The sequence below is a fragment of the Tachysurus vachellii genome, chromosome 22 (assembly GCF_030014155.1).
Source record: "Tachysurus vachellii isolate PV-2020 chromosome 22, HZAU_Pvac_v1, whole genome shotgun sequence".
Lineage (NCBI taxonomy): Eukaryota > Metazoa > Chordata > Actinopteri > Siluriformes > Bagridae > Tachysurus > Tachysurus vachellii.
This window is the reverse complement of record NC_083481.1, coordinates 12,920,841-12,942,620: the sequence shown is the minus strand read 5'-3', so window position 1 is coordinate 12,942,620 and position 21,780 is coordinate 12,920,841. Positions and strand designations below refer to the sequence as shown.

The window sequence follows — 21,780 nt, the reverse complement described above, 5'->3', positions numbered from 1 at the left end:
CATATTAACCAAACAAACAAATGAGGAAAGCAGAACAGCAACCGAGTGGAAACTGACGGATCGAAACTGAAGAGAATTTGAAAGTGTTTCTTCGATTTATTCCAAAAAATAGATTTTGAGGTTTCGCAGTTTTATGTGAGTGATAGCTGCATCCAGAGACACCAGTACAGGCAAAGCAAATAGCTGTGTAAGAATAGAATAGAAAGCTGATAATATAGAATATTAATAATATTGAGGATAAACACAGTGACCTTCGGTATATGAAAATGACTTCCAGCAACCACCTGCAAACAGCATTATGCCAGAGAAAAAGCCAGAATTTAGCCTGCAGTGAGGTATGTACTTTATTTTCTTAAACTGGTATAAGCTCTGTTTGTTGATTGGGGTTTATCCTGAAAAACTTGCTTATATGGATGGTTACGAGTGGCAAGGTCAGATGTCGCTGCATTGGCCAACAGGATTGTGTGAGGTGACCTAGCCAGGCTGAGGTCAGCAGCAGTTCAGGTTGGGTCAGAGATCAAGAATCCCAAGGCTGGATTGTTTTGGAACAAGGAGAACCCTCACTGTCATTAGAAAATTGTCCAAGTCTTATTTTTAGCTGGTGAATAGTTTCTTTTCCTTTTTTTTTAAATACAAAGCAAGCCTTTATGTTGATACAGTTTATGTATATGAATAATGTGCTGTACCTGGCAAAGCATGTGTGTTTTCCCCCAGCAGCTCTCAATTCACCACGGACATTGACCTTCGCCTAGTCGCCATGGCAATTATGAAAGCTCCTCTGAAGAGTATTAATGGGTGGGAGGCACAGCTCCTTGCACCCTGATTGACAGAGTGGCGGGAGAGAAGGTGCAGAAGAAAGAGAGGAAAAGGGAGGGAGCTGGAATGGGAATGGATTTAGCGATTTGGCGGGTGGCGGAGAGCGAAAGAAGGGAGGGAGTGATTTAGGTAAGAGTTGAAGTGGGGAGGAAACAGGGAGAGAGGGATCATAGGAAGTGGCAGAGTTGGAAATGGAAAGACAGAAAGATGGAGAGGGTGAGAGGGAGGGGTGGGAATGGAAGAATGGAGGTCTGTAGGCTGCTGAGTACATTTCCTACTGGACTCTGGCCACATCAGGAAATGGCAGCCATAATTGAGACTAATTGGCGTGTGTTTTCGCTGTCTCAGCTCGCGTTAGGTGACGAGGTGGAAAAAGAACGACACACACACACACACACACTTTCACCGGTACACCATGCATGGCTACTTAAGGATCAAGTGTTCAGACCCAGTGCCTTCCAAAATCCTTTACTCACTATGGGACAGGGCAGCCCTTCCACTTTCTTCTTCTCTTTCTTTCTTTATTTCTCAGTACTCCACTGCTGGCTCACAGAGAGCCCAGGGAGGGGGCAGAGAAGAAAGAAGAAGAAGAGGAATATAAAAAAAAAAAAGAATGAAAGAAAGAAAAGAAAGAAAGAAATGCACCCAGCGACACTCTCAAAGTTGTTGCCCTGGTAACTGGCGAGGCCGAGGGATTCTGAACAATGAAGCCGGATTCTTTTTTAAGTGTTGCTAATTAGCTTGCTTCTGTCCGCTTTCTTGTGTTTGCTGTCTTAAAAAAGAGATTAAAGTCAACAGAAAGAAGCAATGGAGAAGAAAGGAAGAGTTTTTGTACTGCCGATATATTGAACAGATTATTGATAAGAATTTTTTTTTCAGTAGTTAGATTTGCTGTTTAATACAGAAAGATTTACTAATACTTGATAGAACTATTACTTGTTACCATTAGCACTGTACAGTTGGGAGTCAAAGATTGTTGTAACAAAGCGCAAGCTCTTTTTTCCTCTCTGGCCTGTGCAGAAGATATGAAACGTGGCCTCGCAGCACTGGCGACGAAATCCCTGTTTCTGTGCAGTAAGATTTATCCCCTCCTAAATCTCTGACTTTTACTCACCCACACAGACACACAAAAAAAATACACTCTTTCAAACGGCAACACTCCCACCCAGCCACACACGGTGCGTTTTGGAGAACTTCCCTTTTTTTTTCTTGTCTTCTTTTTAGACCACCCTTTATTTTTGGAAGGTCTGTGTGTCTTTCAGCCGTTACCAGGTGTACAAAATTTGAAATCAAAAACATTAAAAGGTCTCTCACAATCATTTTTAATTTTATTTTATTCACCAGACCAGACGTGCAAGGTAATGGGTTTTCAGGAGAACGCTTAACAATATTCACAGAGTGTTCATCTGTTTAAACAATTCTCTGTATATGTTTCCCTTCCTCCAGAGATCCATTTTGGCAGCATCCTGAATGCATTATTATTAGCTTTTTTCTTTCTTTCTTACTTTATTAATAACAACACAGAAATATGTTCCATATGTGTGGTGTGGATAGGAAGCTCAGTGGCTGGTCAGAGCTGTCCTGGATTTTGAGTTTGGTGTGCACACGGTGGAACCGTATTGGCCAGGTTTCAACTCGTTAAGGAGGCCAGTGGCAGGAGGGACCCACAAAACACCCTAACACCCCCATAGTACCCTAGTTCACTCTCGCAGATCTGCTAATATCTAAACACAGGGATCTTGAAAATCACTCTGTGGTGATGGTATGGCATTTCTTTTTTAATTTCCACAGTGTTTATAGTCAAGAGATGTCTATTTTGTTTTGCTGCCAAAGAGGCAGTCTAACTGAAGAGTTAGCCTTTTTTTTCTCTTTGGCGCTTGTTCACTCTATCTGTTTATCCCTTTACCTCTTTAATTTGTTCTTTCTTTGAGCTTGTCTCATGGTGGCAGTAGAGAAAGTAATGATGCCCTGAGAGCCCTGCCATACTGCATTATCCTCCTCTCTGCCTCTTTAAGAGCAGGATATTTAGCTAACTTACGTCTATAATCTTCATTATTATCTTTCATGCTATATTTTTTTTCAGGATGCTTTTTTTTTTTGTTTGGGTTTTTTCTAAAGGACTTGAAGGTGAGGACATCTGGAAAGTGACAAGTGGCTGCGAGAAGAAACAGGTTACTTTTGTGAACTTTTTTTTTAAATCAGGGTTTTCAAACATTGCAGCATATTTTTGATGTTTTTTTAACCTTCTCCTTAGGTTTTATTTTTTATTGCTTTGGCTCTAGTTCACCCTTTCCTCATTTTAATGGCCAGTGTGAGTCCAGAGAGGCCTGCTGTAGCCATTTAAAATTTAAGGTTTTGCCTTTATATTGCGGAAACATTACATTAAATGGCAAGTGGACAGCACGTCATGTTTTTGAAGGTTTCTTAAATAATTTGAATGCTGGACAATTTGCTTGTTTTTTTTCTTTCAATTTATTTTTTTCGGATTAGCATTTTAATGGTTTTAAGTAAAAACAAATGTGACAAGTAACTGAAAGGGCCTATGAATGGCAGGCTGGAGCAGGAAGTAGCAAATTAAATCCAGCTTTGGCCAACAGGAGGGAAAGAGTAGGAAGAAAAGGAGAGAAAAAATGGTCAAAAGTGCAGTTTATTTGTAACCCACCGTGAAATTGGCCGGCTCTGCAGTCTACGGCCTTGGTAATGAGTCATGGGGACAAAATTAAGATCTAGAAAAACTTTGGCACAGACCAGTAGAGTTGATCATGTCCAAGATTGCACACTTTGCCCCCATAGCCCATGGTGGACAGCTGCTAACAGGCCCAGCGCGGCTGACCAGAGCACTGTAGACGCACTGGAGCAGCTGTAGACGTAGCTCATTTGGTGGCCAGCTGCATTGCAACATTCCAGGTTTTAAAAAGAACCAGGCAGGCCTTCAGTGGAAGATCGGAGATGCTGAACTTCTGTTCGTTGGTCCTACTTAAATCAACTATAGATGTGGGAGGTCCTGAAACTTTTTTCAGGTGAGACTCTCTTCACAGGATGCTTCATGACCTTTGATGGTGTGGATCAACATCCTGGCCACACTTGCAGCCACACTTGCTTAAACTGGCACAGGTTTCATCCAGAGGTAAAAGTGAGCCGGGAATCTTTGCAAGTCAATAACCTAATCATGCTTTTACAGGCACAAGCTATCAAGCAGTAAGTGTATGAGGTTTATCTATTGATAAACAGGCAGTCATTGTGCTCCTTGATTATGCAGTGCTCCTTCCTCAAATGAGTGACACATTGGTTTCTGGCTTCTCGTTTTTCTCAGTTCCCCTCATATGCCTAGTGTGCTATTTCCTGTGCTAATACAATTGTGGTCTTGTCACAAAATCTGGCAAGATCACATTCCAAAGAAAGTTTTAGCATAGCTTGGATTTTCCTTTTAAGGTTGAATGATTTCAATCGAAGAAGGGGATGCCTTTGTATTTCCTTCTTGTTTCCTTGCTGATCCTGAGTTAGCAGGCAGTGTTACAGCAGTGTACTAGCTTCACAAAATCATCTAAGTGTGACAAGTCCTTCTTCTGGCTTTACTCCAAAAAAAACAGGCTTCATTTCGATTGTGGGAGGGTTTTTTCCCCTCTATGAATCAACTGTTCTGTTTTTATAAAACTTTTCAAATTGTCATCCTACTAAAGGAAAAAAGATCACTCGCTAGGTATTTCTGGAGTGTAATTTTGTTAATTGGAAAAAATTATTTCCTTATGGTTTTAAAATAGACCTTCAGTAGGTCTCTTTGGTCTGTTGCTTAAAAAAGTCAGACCACACTCGTCCATTTGTGCTAACATGAGGGTAGGTTACATTAATCACATAGTGGTCACACACAGTTGCTTTTCTAAGCAGTGTGAACAATTTACACGGACAGCTTCAAATTCATTTTCCGTATTTATTAAAACATGATTACGATGTTTAATGTGTGTAAAGCTTTATTTGGCTTAGTCGCAGACTGAGATAATACCTGTGCTAAGCAGTTAATAGCACAAAGAGTTTAAAAAAAAAGGTCTCTTCTAAATGTATATATTCCATAACATTTTGAATCCCATTGGAATCTAGAAAAAAGGGGCTTAGAATGGTTGTTTAATTATGAGACTCTGTTAGAGCACTAAGTACTTCTTTTTGGGTTGTAGCATGTACCACGTTTGAACACTTGAATCTTGTTCCCAGCTTGTGCATCATGGATTAAGGAGAGTGCTTATCCTCTCTTCATCTCCTTCTCTTTCCTTTTTGTACATGTGCGATCCAGATTTATTCCTACAGACACTGGAAGCTTTCTGAAGGTGTCTGCAGTTGTGCACCCAGCTTCTGTAACCTGATGCTTTCTGACCTGGGCTGCTTACTACACCCCACCACCACCACCACCACCACCACCACAACCACACACACACACACAAACACACACAATCCACTCATCCACCCACACCCACCCAGGGACGGCCTACCGTGGGGACAGAGGCTCCTGTTTTTGTAAGGGGGTAGTCATGGGGGTTGTTGCAAGCATCAACAATGGTCCTCTGTCAGCAATGATGGATCATTCCAGCATATGGTGCCCACCTGTACACAGACAGGCCAGCTCTGCTCTATTTGGATTTACAGCACAGAGAGAGAGAGAGAGAGAGAGAGAGAGAGAGAGAACACCCCACATTTTGCCCAGATTCATCACCTCCCAGCACTGTTTGCTTTAGCAACCTGAGCCTAATGAATAGAACCTGGGCCCGCCAGGGAAGAGGCGCCCAATCATGCCCTGTTTGTGTGTCTTGGTGCCTTGTTTTGGAACGCTTGTCGAACAGGCAGAAAAAGCTCCTCCTGGCTTTGTTTTTGATGGACGAAGACCACATGTAGATGTTGCACCTCTGCATGTAGAATCGGAAGTAAGATGGAGCGAATATGGACTTTTAGGCACATCTGCCAAAAAATTTTTTTTCCTCATTACTTTCCATAAATGGAGCTTCAAGTGAATACCAGAATTCCGCCTCTCTGCACCTACAGGGAGGGCAAGACAAGAAAGAAAAAGGGTACCCCTGCAATAACCCCCCGACACACACCCCGACCATCACCCCCTCTCCTCTCCACCAACCCTGCTGAATTTTTAAAAAAATGCGCTGTTATTAAAACCCATGTCAGGAGTGTTGATTTACGGGGGGAGGGTGGGGGTTGGTTTGGCCGATGACAAGTTAGGAGAACTCACACACAGTGCAGCTTAGGCCTCCAAGCTGGGCTCTGACCTCTTCACCCTCCCCTTCCCCTCTCTCTCTCTCTCTCTCTCTCTCTCTCTCTCTCTCTCTCTCTCTCTCTTAGCACCCACCCGCCCTCTTTGCAATAAAACCTGTCTAACGTCGCAGTACAATGGAGCTGTTGTTGGACCCAGCCACCAGCCGCCTCCCTCATATTTTCTTTAAAGGTGCAGCGCACGCCGGTGAATGCCACAAGGCTTTAGAAGGACATGCAGAGGGAGGGCCAAAGACTCACAGGTCACTGTACAACACAGTTTCTCCCTCAAAGACTTATATCAAAGACTCGACAAAGCAGCAAGTGAAAGCAAAGGAAATCAAGTCAACATGGGATGTCAGTTTTTTCGGAGGCTTGCTGGCTGCAAGACTTTCTTTTCTTATTGTTTTCTTTCCAACTCCAAGTCTAAGTTTACCCAGCTCGTCCAAAGTTTGTACGTTGTCAAGACTAATCCAATAGCTTTTCATCCACCCTGAACGGGGGAGCCTGTGCTCACTTTCCACAGGGAGAAGACTGCTTCAGCTCATGAGTCTCTGGGACAGCCTCGGGTCCTTCCAGCCATGTTTGGCTTGCCCAACCTCTGCCCCGAGCTGCTCCGAGTTCAGCCTGATGAAGCACAGAAGCACCAAGGCATTGACCACACATTTTTCTTAGTCTATCAAGTAGAAAGGAGCTGGAAAGGCCAAGAAGAGACAGAGATCACCTCAAGATAATAGTTGTGCTTATTAGCAGCATGGCCGGTTTATTAAGAATGTGTTGTAATCAGCGCTGTAATTTGGACCAAATTAGTCTTTATTGTTGCCAGATCCCATCTAATCCCAGGCCACCACTACTCTGTGCCTATAGATGAGTGCCTAAGCTTAGATACTTATGTGGTCATATCTGGTGAGGGTATTTAATATCCACCATATGCCTGGTGTGTGTTTGTATAGGGGTGAGGGTGGGGGGAGGTGCAACTGGACTGATCTCTGAGGCTAGACTCTGAGGTGGTTTAGTCCACTTCAGTTTGTAAAGCCTACTGCTGGGGTAACACTCTGACAGGACATAGTTCTTGTTCAGTTGCATGGAGGGGCTTTTTTCAGGGTGTGTGTGGGTGATACATGTGTACTGTACGTGTGGGTTTTTGCACACTATTCAATTGCGACCTTTGCAGAAGTAACAAGTGCTCTTGATACAACAGATGTTTTTCATCATGCAGGCCATACATTTGATTGCATGATATCCCTTTCGCTCTCGCTCTCTCCCTGTCATTCTCATATTTTTCAAAAAGAAAAAGCATTTTTTATATAGAGAGCAGTACTGTTAACTTCACAATGCACCCATCCACCCACCCCACACACACACACAAGTGCTTTTGCAACTGATATGATTACCAGTGGGTGTCAGATATCGAAGGACTTCATTAATGTTCATGTAAATTAATTGCTTATATCAGGGAGTTAAAATATATATATATATAAAATATCTCACCATTTAGATCATTATTTGGAAGACTTGTTGCATACTGTACATTTCATTTTAAGAGTTGCTCCCTGGCAGTGTCTCTCTTTTTCACACACTTTACTGTGTGTACCACAGCAGATCTGATAGTTGTTGGTAAACTCATAATTTTCTCAGCGACTCAGGTTAAAGTGTAATGCTTATTCGTTTTTCTCTTCTTCTGTGAACTGGTGGTCTGGCCACATTTTTTTTTCATAAATCAATATTTACCATGTAGCCTTCCTCCCGCTCTTCGGAGCCAGGAAGCAAATGTGCATCCTGATGGTGCTCTTCAAAAAGTAAGCTTTGCCCCCTGATTTACTGCCGCCTGGTGTTTTTGTTTGGAGAGGCATGTTTTGCCGTTGGCCCACTGCCCCCCGGCTTGGTGTGTTCAAACAAAAACAGGCTAACTAAAATTCCTGCGCTCAGGCACATACTGTTTAGATTCCAATACCCTGTGTTGGTAGGACAGGATGGTGCTGTACAGGAGTGATAGATACATATGTACATACTTAGACTCTCAGAAATAAAGGAAGAAAAAAAAATAAAAATCTTGTTGGTGTGATATAATCAAGGATATATCTTTCACATTGTTCACCTGTGATGTCTTATTTGAAGATAAATCTGTGTTCCTTAAGATATGTATAAAAGCTACAAACAGTGCATTCTTGTTGGCACCGCACTAGTGTCAAGCAATCATATGTATCCCGCTTGGTATATGTACAGGGAAAGCTGTTATGTATCCTGGAATGAAATAACAATACCTACAGAAAGAAATCAGACTTGTCACATGACTGTTTCAGTCTCTAATCCAGATCTGTTAAGATGCAAACTTGTTGATGCAAACAGTTGTTGTAAGGGGTGTAATCTTTTGTGCACTAGATAGATAGATAGATAGATAGATAGATAGATAGATAGATAGATAGATAGAGACACACAGCATGTTGTTCTGTGATTTTGAGGAAATTTAAGCTGTGTGTATGTGCATGTGTGTGTGTGAGAGAGAGACTCACCACAGTCTGTTTTCTCCCATGTCCACAGGCTCTCCAGGCAGCACGCCAGTTTCTTCTTCAGCAGGCCACAGGACTCACCTCACCTAGCAGTAACGAGGTCAAACAGAGCCCTGTACAGGTGAGACACCCACAGACGCACATGCACAATGTGTGTGAAACGGGACGCTCTCTACCAAGGCATAGAGCAGCAATCTGCCGCTTACTTTAATTTCTTACTTGTCATCAATTCATCAATTTCTCATTAAGTTCCCCACCTCTCCTAGAAGTGTCTAGTATCTCTCTGTTAGCTTGCCGTTGCATGTGTGTGTGTGTTGAGTGGACTACAATGTAAATCACAGTGAGAAAATGTATTTAAAAATTCCAGGTTTAACAACTTTGTGTCTGATTGTGTGTATGTGTTTTAGAACGTGTGTATTTGTGATAGACAATAAAAAAATGACCATGGCTCTAACATAAAGTGTTGAGCAACACTAACGTAAACTGCATGGATGTGTCTATGCGATAAACACTGAGCAAGACACAGAGAGACCACCTTCAATCTAGTAGTGGGGAAAGAGTAGAAAAAATTGGTCTACAATCTGAAAAATGAATAGGCAGGGACCAAGTTTGCGAGCGAAGTAGCGCTCAGGAGCAGCCTTCAGTTTTTCAAATCATCAATAATCCTGCAGGGAATGTGGACTGACAGTTTAAATGGTCGTGTTGAGAGGTTTTCCCTTCAGGGTAATTAACATTATCAAGGAACAGCAGGTTACCTCGTTAGTGGCGTGCTCATTTAATTAACAAACCACACTAATTAGATTGAACTCAGGGCCGGAGTTTGCTACAGCAGGCATGTCGAGTTAAGGTGAAGTGAAGAAGGGGTGGAGAAAAAAAAAAGAAACAGTCTTATAAGACCTCTCTGTCACACGTGTGTGTGCGTGTACAAGCGCACGTGCACAAGCACATTCTCACATATGTCAGAAAGACAGATCTGTAGTCAGTCAGTGCTGTTGGGTTGTTAATGATTAATCCATCATTAGAGCCAATAGTTTCAAAGCTCTACACATGAAAACGTAGCAACTGACTGTATTATACTGGCAGATCTCACCTCAATAACACAGTATATCACACTGGCCAACAAATCTTTCCTATTATGTCCCTTTTTACACTCGTCCAAATCATTTTTTTTATTATTGAAGATCGATTACTGTCTCACTTTTATCTCGTCATTATATCATTGACTTTATAGCTTACGAGTAAATGCGGTGCTTATTAGCCTAAAGGAGACGTTTGTAATTTAAAAATTCCTCGCTGCCTGCGAGGCAAGTTCCAATTGCACCGACAAGTCTTGTCTTATTCCCCATCTATCCCGCTGTTACTATTCCCAATCATAAGGATGCCTTAAAATATACAAACATTCTCTATAATGTTTCATAGCATGCAGGTTAACACTAGAGGTTTTGTTTTATTGCTTATGTGTGTTGTGTTGCTAAGAGGTAGTTTTAAATCTGTTTAAAAGCATGTTGATTGTTTTATAGCGGAGTAAAAATCAGACAGCGATGGCACTAAGGCTGGGATGTTAAACTAAATCAAATTAATAGACTTAGTGAATTTAAATGTGTTATATACTACATATAACAAGCTAGATAACAAGCATACACACATTTTTACAGCTTAGATTTTTTTTTTACTGCTTCAAGAAACATGCTTTGCTATACTTCAAACCAGTAGTTTACTACACAAGAAAATGTTAACAAAAATTATACATTCAATGTTGACAACGTATACCATAATAACAGCACATGCTGTATTAGATACACTAGGATACATATGCGGTTAATAACAACTCCAAACTGAACAAGTAGCTGAGTAGCTAGCAAAACAATGTGAATTTACACATTTACCCATAACAGTGTCCTTGAGGTATAAGTAATGTGTAAGCATTGAAAAATGTAAAAGCCAAAATACTGTAAAAGAAGCATATAGAAATGATAGCACATCTGTGGAGATATGCTATCATATGCTAATCACAAGCTCATTAGATATTAGCATTAGCTGACTAGCAAGATATTAGCTGCATTTACAACCTAAATAAAGCAGATTTGTTCCTGTGCTAAATATTTAATGTCTAAATAAATGTTATTAGCCATAACAGATTAGCTAACGGATCAAAAGAGCAGCTCAGGATGTTTTGCTTCTTGCTGGGTGAGAAAGCTTTTGTTTAACGTTTGCCTGTTTGCGTCTTCTTCATCATCTTTAATGTTTTTAGCAGGTTGCTTGCAGAAATGTTTGAGTGAATTAAAGACTGTAATTAAAGCTGTCATTCAGTCACAGTTATGGTAAAGTAAGTGTAAAGGTTGGGTGACCTGGTCATTTCAGTAATCATGCATCAGTGACAGCTTGCAACAAGTGAGGCAAACAAAACAAAATGGCTGCCACTCACAAAGGGGTTGAATCCATGTTATGCAAATGATACAAATAATAATCATTTTGCTGCCTGATAATGTGTCAAAACAACTTTTTTAAATATATTATTTTTTTCATTCTTTTCTTCTTCTTCTTCTTCTTCTTCTTCTTCTTCTTCTTCTTCTTCTTCTTCTCTGAGACAGAAGCCATGTTTTCATTAGCATTTTACATTAGCCAGCCTTTTGTCTGAATGTTCCATATTATTATGGCAAAGTCCTCTGCACTGCTGAGCCGCTTTGTCCTTTTCTTTGAGACACTAAGCATGCTATTATTGAGTTAAAGATTCTAACATGAGTTTGTTAGTCAAATGTAAACAAAAAATGAATGCATTGAATGTGCAGGTATGTTGCAGAAAAGTGTGTATAGCGTGTGTCAGGGTTGAACAAACTGACTCACAAATACATACTCACTCACTCACTCACTCACACACAGAGAGAAAGACATATAAAACACGCACGTGGCTGCACATATCAGTTGGTAATTGAAAAGGGAAAAAAACGTCCTCTTTTCATGTATTATTGAGGCCCTTATTTAATTAAAAAAATGAAAAGACTCATTAGAGACATGCTAATTAGTTTCCTTCTTGTGCGTGTTAACAGAGGCTGCACTGCCATCGTGCCATTGTGCACACAGAGTGGCACATTTAAATGAGCTGATGGAGAGATGTGTGTCGCCAGCTGGCACGCCTCTCCCATCTTCTGCATCCCCCTTTCCGTACTCCTTTTCTCTTCTCGCTTTTTCACATGCTAGTACTTCGCTTCTTTACTGCCAGCCAAGTACGCTTGTATTTTCTTCTTATATCGTCGCTAATACAAACTTTGCAAAGTACTTTAACCCTGCTAAGTATCTGGTATCTTTGTTTTCGTTTTTGCTTTCTATTTTCTTGGTGCTGATCCAAACACCTTTTTTTCAGAGAAGTTTTGTTATGGATATGTCCACTTTGGGTCCAAGTTGTGTGAAGTGTTCTTCAGTGGTGTTTTAAACCCATACAGAGCTATCAAGAAAAGCTATCGGCTGTTGATATGTTCCCATTTCTCTTGAACTTTTGGTTCCTGAAACGTCATTTTTTTTTGTCCATTAAGTGGAAGTGCTTACTTGGAACATTTCTCCTGATTTTTCTTTCTTTTTCAATGGTGTGAAGAGAAGAGAAGGGTTGGAAAAAAAAAAGAGACTGACGGAATGAGGAAAAAAAATGGGGAGGGTGACGAACGACAGAAGCCGTGAAGGGAGAAGAGTGCAGGGCAGCAGTGCCCGTTGCGGAGTTTGGGTTCCGGCGCAGCCGAGTGTGAAAGTCCATTTTTTTCAAGCTGAAACATGAGTGAAATGTGCAATGAAGGCCAGTCGATAATGGGGCTTTTATGCTTCCCCCCGCCAGCATCAGCCGCTTCTCTTGTGTTCTACTGGAAATTTTTTGTCATTTTTATTCTGGGGCAGTGGGGCGTTAGATAGAGGCACAAGGGTGTGTGTGTGTGCATGCGTGTGTGTATGTGTGTGTGTGTGTGACGAGCAAGAGACTAATAGAAGAGGGAGGGGGAAGAGTTTGAGGAGGAGGTGGAAAATGATGGGGGGTATGTGGGGGGATTGGGTTGTGGGGTGGATTTTCCACTTGAACTTGCTTTGCTCAGGTCATTCACACAAGCGCTGCTTTTACATTTGTCCGAACGCTGTCACAAAAGTGCTCCCTGGACACTTCAGAACGGTTGCATTCCTCTCGCCTTTCTCCCAGTCGTGGATCACTCCAGTGTCTGGCTCTCATTACTTTGCACTGCACTGCTTTGCCGGCCTACAGCACTGCTAGAGCCAGACATACAGGCCCCACACAAGTGCAGAAAAACTTGGAGGATCGAAAGCAAAGTAGTTGTGGATTATTCCAGGATAAATTAACCCCTGAAACAGAGAGAGAGAGAAAGAGAGCTAGAGAGAAAGAGGGACGTCATGCTTCTTGACTCTTTTGCCTGGGAGTTTGTATTTATGGATCCACCTGGTGCTGGCGCCTGGAGCCTTTCATCACGGCCGTTATTAACATGACAGCGGTGCGTCCCACTCAATAGAGACCCTTCACTCTCCACATGCTGCCTAATATCTCCAGCCTGTTTGAAGCTAGCGCTGTGATGCCTTAAAAGCCCCCCTCCCTTCTCGCTGACCCGCTCGGCCTTCCTCGTCGGTTCCACCTGAGCAATGTGACCTTCTGGCCTTTTCTTTCAGGATTAAGGAGGATTTTTTTTCCCCCGAAGGAACAATGGTGGCATTTTGGCTCTCCATCATTGGTATTTTGGGATGCTTATGTATGAGTGAGTTGGTAAGAATGCACTAATAGCAAAGCAGTTTTTCATTATTTTCAAAACGTAAATAAAAATAATGCTGGAAAGTTGAAATGGACTCAGTGGGATAGCTTAAAGCATAGCAGAAATTTAAACCAGGCAAATCATTCAAAAACAAGATGAGCCTTTTTCTTCTTGTATCTAAAAGTTCATAGAAATGGCTAACATGCATAATCAGCTCATAAAATCATTCCACTCTTATTTATATACTGTCTGAGATTTGCAGTCCATGATTTTTTTTCTTAAACCAAAAATATTATTACTTTTTTTTTTTTACTTTTGAAACTTTATCAAAAGTTTAAAAAAGCATTGACATGGAATGAATAGCATTCGTAAACTTGCTAACTAGCATGCTGGCTTAAACCTGTTTGTGATGCTTTTTTAAATAAAATAAATCTAGAAGAAGAGCAAGAGCCTTTTTTTCCTTACAGAATTGTGGCTCTGTTCAGACAGGTTTGTGCCCCTGCTGACTACAACATAAAGAGTTAAAGCTTACAGTTAGCACCTCTTCACCCTTCATCCCCCTAAATGCCCATCTTTACACTCCCCCTTCCCGATTCTTCTTTGGGTTTTCTTTTTAACGTCTAACACATTTGGTATTCCCCTGCACAGTGTTGTAACAGCAGATTGTACAAATGAGATGTGACGGCTTGTTTACCAGCCGGAGCCTAGCGAGAGGAGGCTGATGAGGGTTAGAGTGAATAAACAGATCATAATACCTATCAGCACAAGTAATAGAGGAGTAAGAGGGAAATAGCAGGAAGGAAGGAAGAAAGGAAGGAAGAAAGGACGGAGATGGAGGAGAGAAATAGGGTGAGATGTGTTGTGGGTGTGTGTGTGTAGACAGCAAAGACCAGTCTTCCCTCAGTGAGGTGGGTAATTCTTTCTGACAGGGATAAACAGCACTGGGATGTTGTACCCGATGTATGGTGCTGAGGTGTGTGTGTGTGTGTGAGAGAGAGAGAGAGAGAGAGAGAGAGCCTCTTTCTCTAGCCATTTCCTTGTCATTTTTTCAATTATCTGCTTCCCCCGGAGATCCCTGAGCTCCGCCGGTGAGCTTCAAGACAGGTCATTTAGATGGAGTGTGCTGTTTATATTTTGATTATATGTTCCTTTCTCCTCTATCGCTCTCCATTTAGTGCCAGCACAACATCACAGACAAGAATCACACACATACACACACACACATACACACACATACACACAGGCACGCTAGCATCAGCTAAGCTCAAGGGCTTGTTAAAGCGGCGTGCATTGGGGAGAATTACTCTGACAATAAATTCACCCTCTCGCTATAGAGCATGCCACAGAGGGATAGTTGTATTCATTTCCTCACCAATATCTGACAGTTTGCGTCCGCCCTGTCTCGAACAGCCTGCATATGTGTGTAATGTGTGTGTGTAATATGTGTGTGTGTCTGTGTGTGTGGGAGAGGGGAGAACTCTGTGCGGTCTGTGTGAGTTGTTGTGTACTCCTTAAAACTCAAAACACGATTCCGTCATAATTCACACTCCATGTCTAGGCGCAACTCCTTTGCAGTCTTTAAAGCACTAGACCTTCATGGCCTTCTCTAAATTCACCAACTTTAAGCACCATTTATCAGATTTTCCCCTTCTTTATATGGACGAGCATATTATTCCTCTCCGGCAATAAAAAACCTTTCAAGAACTCAGCCAGTCCCAATTACGGCTTTATGGAGCTGATTCGCCACGTCTGTTCAAAGTTTAGCCGCATGTTTTTATGCACGCTTGCTGCGGGCTTTTTCTCTCCTTTTTCTCCTTCCCTCTCTCTCTCCTTTTTATTTTCTCTCTCTCTTTCTGTGTGTGTATGTGCTGCAGCCCTACGTGTGATAATTACCCCGTAATGTGGAATGGCAGCAAAAGCTCTAGAGGATGGAGATGTATTCATCATCCATTTATTTAAATACCATAATTTAGTGTACCGCTCATTACCGCCTGGCTGACCTTTTCTGAAGAGAAGGACTCTCCTCATTCGTGTCCCTACGCCATCATTCGCCTTCCGAGTTTTTTTTTTCCTTAAATGAAAATAAATCGAGGGAAAAAAGAGGCATTGTCCCTGTTTGGTGTCAGCTCCAGAATTATTGGCACCCTCGGTGCAGATGGTTAATGAAGGTCGCTACCGTTAATTATTTTAATTTCTCTCTGAAAATATGAGAGGTCTTTTTTTTAAAAGAAAAAAAAAGAAAAGAAAAAACAACCTTTAATTGAAAAGAAAAAATGGAAAATTTTATATATATATAAAAAAAGCTTGATTATGTGAGTTTTCCTGCTCGTTGTAGCTTCTTGGCTAAAAGACAGCCACATTTTTATTTAAAAGTCTGTTATGGAGTACATGATGGAACGAATCTTCAAGGATTCCAACCATACCTAATAATAAGTATTCAGTTCATTTTCTGTAGAAACATCCTTTTTTTTTTTTCACTTTTTTTGTTCACTTTCCGGAAGATTTATTACAGCTCTGATTGTTTTCTTAATTATTACTCTGACAGATATGGGAATATTCAGACACATATCTGTTTTTTATAGCTAGGATTCAATTTGGGAATTTGGCCTCTGTCACCTCCTGTTTCTACCTCAGTGAAACAGGAAGTCATGGATTATTCTCTTGATCTTAAAAAGAAACCTGATGAATTATAAATAGCAACACTTTTCAGTTACTTTTGTAAAATTTTAGGGGTGACATTAATTTCTTTCCATCAAATGAAGGTTAGATTTCATGTGATCATACTGTACCAACATCTCCAACGGTGCCAATAATTCCGGACTATGATCTCTCACTTTAGGAGAATGGCGCTAAATTTTCTCTAAGAACATAATAAAGTGGAACATAAAGTGCATTATTTTTAAACTTAAAGCCCACGTTTGGACAAAATAAAGAATTTTGGACTACAGGAATCAGTAGGAGTCTGAGCCCAGACCGAGTCCCTGCTTTTAACATGCGCCTTTTTTATGACTGTAGTATGAATTCTAATAGCCGAATCTTTGATAATTTCGAGAGGCGTCATCATGACAGCGGCGTGGATTATAATTTGCGAGCGGGGCATTATGAAGCCGCATACATTTGCAGTAATGGAATATAATAGAGTTGAGCAGCGCAGTAGGGACGCCGTTCAGAACTCTTTTAAGAGCAGGCGATTTCAGCTTAATGAAAATGAGCCTCTTGGCACTCGGACGGCCCATTGTGCCAAAGAGTGATATATTTAAATTGTACTTGTCAGGAAATTCTCTTGTTCTGAGTTTGACCTCTATATAGAAGCAGGCCATAGCAGGATCCGGACACAGCGTCCAGTTTGGCGGGCGTCTTGATTAATAAGAGTAGATCGGATCGGTGTGAGGAACCGTAATTCATCAAGGACATGAGAAAAAAGAAAGAGGAAAAAAAAGAGAGAGAGAGGACAAGATTAGAACTCATTGAAATGCGTGCTCGGTTTCCACTTCTTACTTTATGACCCTCTGGGACGCATCGCTCTTCTTCCTCCTCTTGCTCTTTCTCTCTTTCTTTTTCCCGCTCCCTCATTTTGCCTCTCCTCCCTTTGTTAATCAGTTAAACTTGCTCTTCAAACAACTCCTCTAATTACTGTTCCTCGCTCTCTGCAAATGCCCGTCTCCCCTGCTGCTGCACTTCTCCTCCCACCATCTCTCTCTCTCTCTCTCTCTCTCTCTCTCTCTCTTCTCTCTCTCTCTCTCTCTGGATTGGAGTTGACCTCTGTAGTGTGCTGTGTGCGGACAGGCCTGGTGAATCTTAATGGCACTGGGAAGCTGCAGAGGTGCCACAGACGCAGCCTCATTAAGAGACAATTTGAGATGCTCATAGAGATGGCTCCAGGGGGTGGTAGCCATCAAACACACGCACACACACACACACACACACACACACAAGATTTATATCACACTACATTTCCTTTTGTGAGCTTTAATATAGTTTTATACAAACCTTTTTCTTCAGTGTCTCCTGATGATGCATCTTCTTTCCACTCTTCCACCATACAAGTAGCTTCTTGGCCTGGTTTCACTAACAAAATTTCTCTAGGACCTAGGATCAGTCTCATCAGGAGTCACGAGCAGAGCCACTCTAGTCTTTCCACAGCCTCAATTAAAAGAACTGAACATAGGGGTTTGAAGATTACCAAAAAGCTAAGCATGTAAATTAAATATTGAAAATAAATATAAGCAGATAATGTCGCTCCTCTTTTTGAACACTAACAACCTGTTGTTTCTATGCATCAAGTAATGATTTGACCTTGATCAATCAATCCTTTCAGGTTTGCTAGAAAAATCAAGGCAGATCTTGGAAACTTGTGGGGAAAAAAAACGTTAGTTGCCAGGTGCATCAGTAACCCCTAAATCTGGTGACATAATGATAGTGCTCTCATGCTAATGGGGCTGCTAATGGAAAGACGTTCTTCAGCAACAGCACCATGTCATTGTGTGTATGTGTGTTTATGTGTGTGTGCCTTGTTGTGGCAGCATATGTGTATGTCCTTACCTTCCACCAGATCCAAGCCATCTGTTGTACTTGGTCTAAAGGTGGACATAAAAACAGCAGCGATAAAAGTTCGTGACCCCCGTCGCTCGCTGCAGACGGCTGCAGATTTCACGCTACTCCGCACACACATGCACACAACACGCTCCTGTCTGGAAGCCAGTTGCTGTTTTTATTTACTTTCCCACCAACCTGTTAGAACCGAACACACATCCATACGCGCACACACAGGGCCAGCATGTCTTCCTGCAGGTCCTGCCAGCCCACAGGGGCAGAAATACAGTATTGAGCACAGAGGTACACACACCAAGCCGTACTTTCTCTTCTTTCTCATCACGAATGTCTTTTGTCTCCGGTTTGAAACTGTAACAGAGGGAGAATTTGATTGTCACCTAAGGTCCTCACTAATCTAGCACCCGTCTCTCCCTCTCTTTAAAAAAAAAAAGCATTCGCTGCAAAAAAAAGAAAGAAAAAGAAAAGAGGGCAAAAAATTTAATTCATTTAATAAATGCCTGACTTGAAATGGTTGGAGGCTTTTTTTTTCAGTCTCCTCTATTACGAAGCCTATTCAGCTCGTGGATGAAAGGGCGGGGGTGGGGGGGGGGGTGTAGAAATCATTTGCGTTGAGAGACAAAGCCGAACGAAAATATAATTCGGCATTGTGCACGGCGCTTTTTGTCGGGCGGCCGTCAGGCAGGCTAATGGCGACGCTTTTCGCATGCATGAAAAAAAAAACAGCAGTGTCGAATTGCACATGCCGCCGTAATGGGCTCGCCTTTGTGGGATTAGATTATAGGGGCAATTAACGGCGTCAAACCTTAACAACTCGGCATTCAGGCACGCTGCGATGGAAGGTGTTATAACTCCAGTAATTATTGTGCCCCACAACTGGAAAACGCCAATGAACGTGTGTATCAAATAAAATGTATGGTGCAGAATGGGACACGGATGAGGGATTAATTACAGGGTTGTGTTTTGCAATCCAGGTCGCAGTGACAAGCGGCGAATTGGTGCGACGCCAAGCCTCTGCCACGCTAGAGCACTCGTACCTCCCTCCTTTTACCTGAATGTCATCCTGCGCTTTTACACTCAGACACAGACAAACATTCACACATGTACCTGTCCATCTCAGCTTTCTTCCACAGCGTCTTCTCAGTGCTTTGTCCTAATGGGTGCTTTGTTTTCTTCTCCATCTTTCAATTTCTCTCCCTTTCCATTGACATAGCTTTGCTGTTTATTCAGGGATCTGGGCCAAGTTTCCACCAGTTTTTGCGAACTATCCAGTTTCATCAAAAAAAAAAAAAAAAAAAGATGGAGGATCCTGTAAATCGTGTGTTCATAATTCAATTCAATTTAATTCCATTTTATTTGTATATCCATTTTAACATCACACACTGTCACGAAGCAGCTTTACAGTAATTGAACTCGTGCTCTTTTAAATGTATTCTAACAAGTAGGTACACAAAACACTGACAAAAGCATGAGTCATGATTATAACATATTCTAATATACCTGATATCATAAAGTGTTGTTGATGCTATATATATATATATATATATATATATATATATATATATATATATATATATATATATATATATATATATACACACACACACACACACTGATAATGCATTATGACTAAAGGATTCCTAAGAAGCGCTGCCAAAAGATGCATCTTTGGCTTTGAAAACAAATTTGACCACAAATCAAATCGATTCAGATGAACAACATGTTCACTACAGATCAACTGTCATTTATTATAATTAGGCAAAAAAAAAAACCCCGAAAAACTTTCACTTATCGTCAACGATGCCCCATAGATCCTGCTTCTTCTCCAGATTTTTGGGTCAAGACGAGCAATGTTTTGATGCTGAAACAGAATACAAACACACACACAAACCTCAGTACCTTTCTAGGATCTAATTGGAAGGCACTTGAACCCTTTGCTTGAAGTCACTTAGCAAGGCTGCCAAACCTCCTCCAGGCGACTCTCTATCAAAAACGCCTGGCACCAAACACATTAATCATATTTAACCTTCGTTTAATAGCAGCCAGACATCACCATCAGAGATATGATATCATTTCAGAGCGCCGAGCCCGGACTTGCCTGAAGTTGCCGCCGCCACGAGCGTGATAGAGCGGCTCCACATGACGCACGCTTCCACTTGAAGCTCACACACACACACACACACATCCGAGCATCCTGCGAGCTGAGGCAGTGCATAATGTGGTCTCCGCTCCCTTTTTTCCCCTTCACTGGAGGGATTTCATGATTGAGTGTGTTAGGTTATGGATGACTCGTTTGATCACGATATGCTGGGTTTACAATAAAGGATTGGACAAGGCTCGCCGCGCGCACTCTCCAAACTGATAACCACATGCGAGGGAGCCTTTATCCTCTTCTCTTAGATAGAGGAAGAGAGGAAGAGAGAGGGAGGGGGGAGGGGGAGGGGGGGATAGCGAACAAGTGTGTTCATATTTACCGGTGGTCTTATTTACAAAGTCAAATCAGACCTTTACAGATTTAATTTGCCACTGACAACTCTCATTCTCACTCTCTCTTTCTCTCTGTCTCTCTCTGTCTATATCTCTCTCTCTCTCTCTCTCTCTCTCTCTGTGTGTCTCTGTCTCTCTCTCTCTCTCGCTCTCTCTCTCTTTGTCTCTCTCTCTCTCTCGCTCTCTCTCTCTGTGTCTCTGTCTCTCTCTCTCTCTCTCTCTCTCTCTCTCTCTCTCTCTGTGTCTCTGTCTCTCTCTCTCTCTCTCTCTCTCTCTCTCTCTCTCTCTCTGTGTCTCTGTCTCTCTCTCTCTCTCTCTCTCTCTCTCTCTCTCTCTCTCACTCTCTCTGTGTCTCTGTCTCTCTCTCTTTCTCTCTCTGTGTCTCTGTCTCTCTCTCTCTCTCTCTCTCTCTCTCTCTCTCTCTCTCTCTCTCTCTCAGCCTTTAAATACATTAACTGCACGCTCAAGCATTGCCTCAAAACAAATGAATTCCGATCATATTTTTCAGCCTTCCTATATTTTTTTTCCTCTCAACGTTTTTTTCTTCTAAAATCCCTGTTGTGCACGGCATTTAGATAAATGTATATATTATGCGGCTCGTGATTTGTTCTCATATTTCGGGCTTCAAGCAGCCGTCGCCTGTAAATAGCTTTATTTTTATTGAGCAGTTGCAGAGAGATAATCAGTTATGGCCCTTGAGCAGTAAATAGGAAAATAAATGGGACCCTGTGGAGCAGCTAAGCTGTGTTGTGTGTGTGTGTGTGTGTGTGTGTGTGTGTGAGCATGTGTTTGTTCACACAATGATGCTAGAATTCAAGGAAGCACACCACAGACGTGCTTCATAGGTACTTCTCTTTTTTCCTTTAATTCCAGCTCATTCTCAAATTTTCTCTTTTCTCTCAGCTGCTTCTCTCTCTTGCTCTATCTCTCTCTCTCTCACTCTCTCTCTCTCTCTCTCTCTCTCTTTCTCTCACTGCATATTTGGAGTAAGATAATCATCTCGCAGCTCCTTTTAACACCTCGCTGTCATTGCGCAAATTGTGCTCTCCTATTTTCCAGACTGTTGCTAGCTGCTTCCTGATAGCAATCTTATCGTTTGTTGTTTGTTATTTTTGACAAAGGCTCGATTCTGTCAGTAGCAGATCATAATAACACGTGTCTGTGTGTGTGTGTGTGTGTGTGTGTGCATTGAGTTGAGTTGTTGGGCTCAGATAAGAATTCTTAGCCATAAGGGTATTTACTCATCGTGTTAAGTGATTTTTTTTTTAAACAACTGACACCTTTATAACGACGTAGCTGTATAGCAACAGTGTGATTTTTCCCTGTTTGTGTCAGCTATATGGTTGTATCAAATGACCAAGAAAACATACAGCTTATAAGGAAAATGCGAGGTGAATAATAAAAGCTCTACAGGAAAGTTTGGGGTAAAAATGATT

At 41.7% G+C, this 21,780-nt stretch overlaps 1 protein-coding gene across 4 annotated transcripts in view; it reads left to right on the top strand.

The window, feature by feature from the left end:
* The window catches only part of foxp4 (forkhead box P4), a 130,438-nt gene that overhangs the window by 53,511 nt on the left and 55,147 nt on the right, over positions 1-21,780 (top strand). For all 4 annotated transcript variants that reach the window (XM_060857897.1, XM_060857896.1, XM_060857899.1 and 1 more), the window contains exon 3: positions 8,605-8,694. In XM_060857897.1, coding sequence (XP_060713880.1) covers positions 8,605-8,694 — 90 coding nt within the window. The remainder of the gene's footprint in view (positions 1-8,604; positions 8,695-21,780) is intronic.